This window comes from Oncorhynchus gorbuscha, linkage group LG22 (genome assembly GCF_021184085.1).
Source record: "Oncorhynchus gorbuscha isolate QuinsamMale2020 ecotype Even-year linkage group LG22, OgorEven_v1.0, whole genome shotgun sequence".
Lineage (NCBI taxonomy): Eukaryota > Metazoa > Chordata > Actinopteri > Salmoniformes > Salmonidae > Oncorhynchus > Oncorhynchus gorbuscha.
Window position 1 is genome coordinate 49890323 of NC_060194.1, and position 8015 is coordinate 49898337.

At 46.9% G+C, this 8015-nt stretch overlaps 1 protein-coding gene across 1 annotated transcript in view; it reads left to right on the forward strand.

Annotated features, from left to right (window-relative positions):
- The first annotated feature begins 6086 nt into the window (after positions 1-6086).
- Positions 6087-8015, forward strand: part of LOC124009466 (paired mesoderm homeobox protein 1-like) — a 10359-nt gene continuing 8430 nt past the window's right edge. The window contains exon 1 of the mRNA XM_046321276.1: positions 6087-6197. Within this exon, the coding sequence (XP_046177232.1) occupies positions 6087-6197 (111 nt within the window). The remainder of the gene's footprint in view (positions 6198-8015) is intronic.

The window sequence follows — 8015 nt, forward strand, 5'->3', positions numbered from 1 at the left end:
ATCCTTCCAGCCATCTATCCATCTATTTTGCAAAGAAAAAGTGAGGGAGGACATAGAAGCATTGGCATCTTTCATCCTTCCATCCATCCATCCCTCCATCTATCCATCCATCCATCGATCTACCTCACAACCCATATGAATGCTCCAGTATAATCAGTCACTACCATGATTTCACGGTAGATTGTTCTCTATCTGGGAACTTCACAGGGCCTCAGTGACAGTGTAAGCCCTGTGCGGCGTGGTTGCCCGCCCCCAGAGGCTCCTGGGTGTTTATGGAGGGCGCCATTAGAGAGAGACAGGCTCCAGAGGTGGAGCAAAAAAACAATTTAGTCCTCATTATGGACACAGCCATGACACAGGCTGGATCCTATGGGGATGTACTAGGCTCTAGATATGGAGTCATTAAAAAGCAGCCAGCTCCTAAGACAGACAAATGATAGATAGACTATAGCCACACAGCTATGGTCCTCATCAACTGGACCTTGCTACAGATATTAAAAACCAGCCAGCTTTTTGCTTTTTCTTTTCATCCTTGCATGCACACTTTCAGGTAACGTTTGCTTGTGTTTTGGGTTAGTGATCCTTTCTGAGATGTAGTTTGGTGACTACTGTTTGAATGAGCACCATACTGTCGCTATTTGCACTGAATGTGTCACTGTGGAGCCTTGACCGTCCTCTCACGTCTGTGAGAGCTGTGTTCCTGTTGTGAAAACAGCGCTTATTTTAACCCATTAATTAACACACACAAACCCATGCACACACACCCACACGCACGCACACACACACACACACACGCACGCACGCACGCACACTTCAAATTTGAAAAACATGGATGAATGTTTAATTCTGAGGGGGAGACTCAGACAGACAGACAGACAGACAGACAGACAGACAGACAGACAGACAGACAGACAGACAGACAGACAGACAGACAGACAGACAGACAGACAGACAGACAGACAGACAGACAGACAGACAGACAGACAGACAGACAGACAGACAGACAGATAGATAGACAGACAGACAGACAGACAGACAGACAGATAGATAGATAGATAGATAGATAGATAGATAGATAGATAGATAGAGAGAGAGAGAGAGAGAGAGAGAGAGAGAGAGAGAGAGAGAGAGAGAGATAGCAGAGAGGTGAAACCTCATCAGTATGCTGGCCACAGTGCTTCTGTCTGTTTGATCATGAGGGGAGTGCTTAGTGCTGTTTGTGTGTGTGTGTGCGTGTTTGGGGGGGGGTGCTAGACGCAAAAAATAAAGGCTCCTGCACTGTGTGTGTGTGCTTGAGTACATGCATGCCCATACGTGTGTGTGTGTGTGTGTGTGTGTGTGTGTGTGTGTGTGTGTGTGTGTGTGTGTGTGTGTGTGTGTGTGTGTGTGTGTGTGTGTGTGTGTGTGTGTGTGTGTGTGTGTGTGTGTGTGTGTGGTATTGTGTGTGTGGTAATGTGTGTATTGTGTGTAATTAGGTGCAAGGTGTTGGGAGCAGCACTTTTCTCATTAGAAGGCGTTGGCTCCTGGCCAACCGTGGAGATCATCAGCTGTCTCTGCAAATACATCCAGCAGTCATTTCCTATGCTCACACACACACACACACACACACACACACACACACACACACACACACACACACACACACACACACACACACACACACGCACACACGCACACACGACACACGCACACACATACACATACACATACACATACACATACACACACACACACACACACACACACACACACACACACACACACACACACACACACACACACACACACACACACACACACACACACACACACACACACACACACACACACACACACACACACACACACTGCTCTGCTCCTGAAGTATTTACAAACCACTGACTCAGAACAGCACACACCAACACACACACACGCACACATGCTCACACACACACACACACACACACACACACACACACACACACACACACACACACACACACACACACACACACACACACACACACACACACACACACACACACACACACACACACACACACACCACACACACACACAAACACACACACACCCATCGTCGCACACACACACTACACTCACACACACACACACCCCTATTCCTGATATAGTGCAGTACTTTTGACCAGGGTCCATAGCGTGCCCTATAAAAGTAGGGCACTATATAGGGAATAGGGTGTCATTTGGAATGAACCATAGTCATAAATACTGTAATATCTTTCTTCTTTATTGTGTGTGTTCCATAGAGACCCATCTGAGACTACGTCCAAAATGGCATCCTAGTCCCTACTTAGTGCACTCAGATCCTTCTCATTAATCTGTAAACAGGGTCCAATTCATTAGGTATGAAGTGGAAGAAAACAGATTGAAACAGTGAGGGAATACCTGAATCCCCCACCCAAAAAAGATAGTTTTTGTATTCTGTTGCAAGGTTTTGCTATGGTCAGGTATGTGCTGATGAATGCGACCCAGAATGATACGCTACTGTCAATTGACTATGTGCATCCATGCACGTAAAAAGATGGGTAATGTTGGCTTTGCTACATTCTAACCTGGGGCAAATGCTTTGTGTGATATGACTACATCTATAGACAGCTTGTTACCATGGTGCCTGTAGTGTTACCATGGTGCCTGTAGTGTTACCATGGCACTGTTTCATCAAAGCAAATGAGAACTGATAGATGTGATGGTTATTAGTGTACTGTTATGTATTCCTTTAACACACCATATAATTGGCCTATTTATTGCCTCCTTACTTCATTTGCACACACTGTATACAGCTTTTTCTATTGTGTTATTGACTGTATGCTTGTTTATTCCATGTGTAACTCTGTGTTGTTGTTTGTGTCGCACTGCTTTGCTTTATCTTGGCCAGGTCGCAGTTGTAAATGAGAACTGATTCTCAAGTGGCCTACCTGGTTAAATAAAGGTGAAATAAAAAATTACATTTAAAAAATCCCAGATCTTTATTGGCCCTAGTTTATTGAAATCATCTAACTGAACACACATCCCATGTTGAACAGTAGTAGTATTCAGTAGCACACAGCATGGAGGTTCAGATCTAAAGGAGAAATGATTTCAGTTTGTGAGAGAGAGAGAGAGAGAGAGAGAGAGAGAGAGAGAGAGAGAGAGAGAGAGAGAGAGAGAGAGAGAGAGAGAGAGAGAGAGAGAAGAGAGAAGAAGAGAGAAGAGAAAGAGAAGAGAAGAAAGAGAAAGAGAAAGAGAAGAGAAAGAGAGAAGAAAGAAAGAGAAAGAGAAAGAGAAAGAGAAAGAGAAAGAGAAAAGAGAAAGACAGACAGACACAGTGAGATAAGAAGCAGTATTTAGTATTGTGTTGCCAGGACAAGCTGCAGATGAACATGAGGCAGAGAGGGTTTGATTGTAACTACCGCTGTCATACCACCATCTCCATTCACTGATCAGAGAGGAAGAAGCCTTTGAAAAGTTTCTCCTCCACTTCCAACGCCGCGTCTCCCTCTGTTTTTCAACAGAGGGAGAGGCGTTTACAAGAGAGAAGGAACGGAGGATGAGGATCTGCACTGTCTAACAATCTAACACACACACAGACAGAGCGGCACACACACACACACACGCATCAGATTTCAACCACAAACATGCAGCCTCATGTTGCACGTACAAGTACACACACACCACTAACGCACACCCTCAAAGCACACTCCCAACACACACCCCCAATGCACACCACCAACACACACCACTAACACACACCACCAACACACACCACTAACACACACCACCAACTAACACACACCACTAACGCACACCCCCAATGCACACCCCCAACGCACACCCCCAACGCAAACCCCCAACGCACACCCCCAATGCACACCCCCAATGCACACCACCAACACACACCACTAACACACACCACTAACACACACCACTAACGCACACCCCCAACGCACACCCCCAACGCACACCCCCAATGCACACCCCCAATGCACACCACCAACACACACCACAGCACTAACACACAGCACTAACACACAGCACCAACACACAGCACTACCACACAGCACTAACACACAGCACTAACACACAGCACTAACACACAGCACCAACACACAGCACTAACACACAGCACTAACACACAGCACTAACACACAGCACTAACACACAGCACTAACACACAGCACTAACACACAGCACTAACACACAGCACTAACACACAGCACTAACACACAGCACTAACACACACAGCACTAACACACAGCACTAACACACAGCACTAACACACAGCACTAACACACAGCACTAACACACAGCACTAACAGGTGCCTAAGTCAGAGGTCTTTATTGTCAAGGTGTCTTTGATTCGGTAATGAAAGCCACAGAACAACCGTAATACATGGCAGGTATTCTTCAGCCAGGAAGACACGATGATGATGGTGACACTAATGATGTCAGTGGTTCTAACCACAATGACAACGATGATGACGATGAAGCATTAGTGCCATCTAGGTCATGGTCTTACCCTCAGGACAGCACACAGGCCATGACAGGACAGCATCGCTGCGGCATCAAACAGACATGTGGAACCCTGTAGAGGAGTGGGGAAAGGACAGATTACATTAGTGGTGGAGAGAGGGGAGGGTGCTGACTATCAGGATAGGACAGAGAGATGTTCTCTATGGGGGGATGGGGAGGGTGCGCGCCTGCGTGTGTGTGTGTGTGTGTGTGTGTGTGTGTGTGTGTGTGTGTGTGTGTGTGTGTGTGTGTGTGTGTGTGTGTGTGTGTGTGTGTGTGTGTGTGTGTGTGTGTGTGTGTGTGTGTGTGTGTGTGTGAAAGGAAGGAGATAGGGGAGGTTAGGGTAGAGGAGATCCTCAGGGGGACTAGACTGCAGCTACAGCTGAAAGCTACTTCTCAGTCTGATAGCAGTGAATTCCCCCCACAGTATAAAATGGGCCATGAAAACAGACACACAAACATACACACAAACACTAGGAGGAGAGATAGGGTGTTTGCATACAGTATAGTGAATCTGACATCTGGAATAGGAAAAGGCCATTTAAAGGAGAATGTTGTCTGGATCTGTCTACCCTCGTTATCCTTGGTGTTGCTAGGTGCAGAAACCTGTCCCAATAACATTGGCTATCATTTCATTATGAACTCCGACCTTAAGCCAATCAGTGCTTAATACCTGGGTCACATGGCCACAGCCTACCAGTGTGTACAGAATGATAATTTAAGTCATTTAAGTAAAGAAGTCAATCCTGGACATAGCTCTGCTGTCTTCATTAACTATACTCCCTACCTACCACACATCCAGAACAAGGCTGTTGCTAGTTCAGTGTGTGTGTGTGTGTGTGTGTGTGTGTGTGTGTGTGTGTGTGTGTGTGTGTGTGTGTGTGTGTGTGTGTGTGTGTGTGTGTGTGTGTGTGTGTGTGTGTGTGTGTGTGTGTGTGTGTGTGTGTGTGTGTGTGTGTGTGTGTGTGTGTGGTGTGTGTGTGTGTGTGTATGTGTGTGTGTGTGTGTGTGTGTGTGTGTGTGTGTGTGTGTGTAGAACCTCCATAGCAACTAGTGCACCACCCAGCCCGTCAGTGCCTGTGTGAGGAGTGGGCATAGGCCCTCTGCCAGCCTAAAGAAACAATGGGCAAGGATAATGGGCATTGCCATGGTGACATGATGTGACAATGGGCATTGCTATGCCAATGGGCAGGGACAATAGACATCGCTATGCCGATGGGCAGGGACAATAGACATCAGCTATGCCGATGGGCAGGGACAATAGACATCGCTATGCCGATGGGCAGGGACAATAGACATCGCTATGCCGATGGGCAGGGACAATAGACATCGCTATGCCGATGGGCAGGGACAATAGACATCGCTATGCCGATGGGCAGGGACAATGACATCGCTATGCCGATGGGCAGGGACAATGGACATCGCTATGCCGGTGGGCAGGGACAATAGACATCGCTATGCCGATGGGCAGGGACAATAGACATCGCTATGCCGATGGGCAGGGACAATAGACATCGCTATGCGATGGGCAGGGACAATAGACATCGCTATGCGATGGGCAGGGACAATAGACATGCGCTATGTCGATGGGCAGGACAATAGACATCGCTATGCCGATGGGCAGGGACATTGGGCTTGGGAATGCCGATGGCAGGCGAGCGGGCCAAGTCACAGAGAGAGCAGTGGTGACGGTGATAATGAACTATCTCTCCCTGTCTGGTTCTGTCTCTCTCTCTTCTCTCACTCTGTGGGGTAGAGCAAAGGACGCACCATTGCAGAGGTGGGTGCAGTGTGTGTGGGCAGTGGAAATGTCTGTGTTAGGTGCGTGTGTCGCTTTGTGCCTCAGAGACTCACACTGAAACAACTGCTGATACTGGGACTGTGCTCATATGGACACCGTACAGAAACAACACCTCACTGAGATGTTATGCAGATGATACACGTCTGACAATGCATAGACAACTTATAGACGTCACTAACAACGACACACAGACATCATTCATATTCTTCAATTGCATCATTATGCTGACCAATCCTTTCAATCATGTCTAATTACCACGTTAGCTGTCAGCTAACACAAACACACAAACACACACACACACACAGACACGCACACACACAGTGTCAGTCATACTCTCAGCAGTCAGCTTGCTAACAGCTAGCCACTGCATGAGCTAATGCTAACATTCTCATTGGATGGAAACATGAGAGGATGTTATTGTCCCTGATGAAACACCTACTGACAGACCTGCCGTATCCATGGCACCCGGATGGAAACATCCACCACGCATTCGGCGCTGCCATGACAGCACAGAGACAAGCACAACTTATTCACTAGTTACTTCTGCTCTTCTCTCCTTCTCTCCCTCTCTCCTCCTCTCCTCCCATGTCCTCTCTTCTCACCTATCTTCCCCCTCCTAACCACTCCTCCTCCCCCTCTCATCTCCTCTCTTCACTCCTCCCCTTTCTCCTCCTCCTCTGTCCTCTCATTTTCTTCCTCAGGAAGCTGAGCTGAGGAAGGATAGAACATCAGCATCTGAGTGTCAGAACATTGGCATATTTTATTCATATGGTGAAGACTCTAGTCTCATGTGAAGTATCCTGAATTGGGAGGAAATATGTGCATGGAACTGAATATACAGAGTGGCCTCAATTCTGTATCTGTGTCCCAAGCGGCACCCCTTTTCCTATACAGTGCACCTATTTTAACCACAGCCCTATGGTCCCTGGTAAAAACTAGTGCACTATATAGGGAAAAAGACACCAATTGAGAGACAGTTGATTAGCTGACAGCAGCGCTGGCCTGTCCTTCTTTATATTGTCTCCTTTATGATTAGCTGACAGCAGCTCTGGCCTGTCCTTCTTTATATTGTCTCCTTTATGATTAGCTGACAGCAGCTCTGGCCTGTCCTTCTTTATATTGTCTCCTTTATGATTAGCTGACAGCAGCTCTGGCCTGTCCTTCTTTATATTGTCTCCTTTATGATTAGCTGACAGCAGCTCTGGCCTGTCCTTCTTTATATTGTCTCCTTTATGATTAGCTGACAGCAGCTCTGGCCTGTCCTTCTTTATATTGTCTCCTTTATGATTAGCTGACAGCAGCTCTGGCCTGTCCTTCTTTATATTGTCTCCTTTATGATTAGCTGACAGCAGTGCTGGCCTGTCTGTCTCCTTTATGATTATCTGACAGCAGTGTTGGCCTGTCCTTCTTTATATTGTCTCCTTTATGATTAGCTGACAGCAGCGCTGGCCTGTCCTTCTTTACATTGTCTCCTTTATGATTAGCTGACAGCAGCGCTGGCCTGTCTGTCTCCTTTATGATTAGCTGACAGCAGCGCTGGCCTGTACTTCTTTACATTGACTCCTTTATGATTAGCTGACAGCAGCGTTGGCCTGTCTTTCTTTACATTGTCTCCTTTATGATTAGCTGACAGCAGCGCTGGCCTGTCTGTCTCCTTTATGATTAGCTGACAGCAGCGCTGGCCTGTACTTCTTTACATTGACTCCTT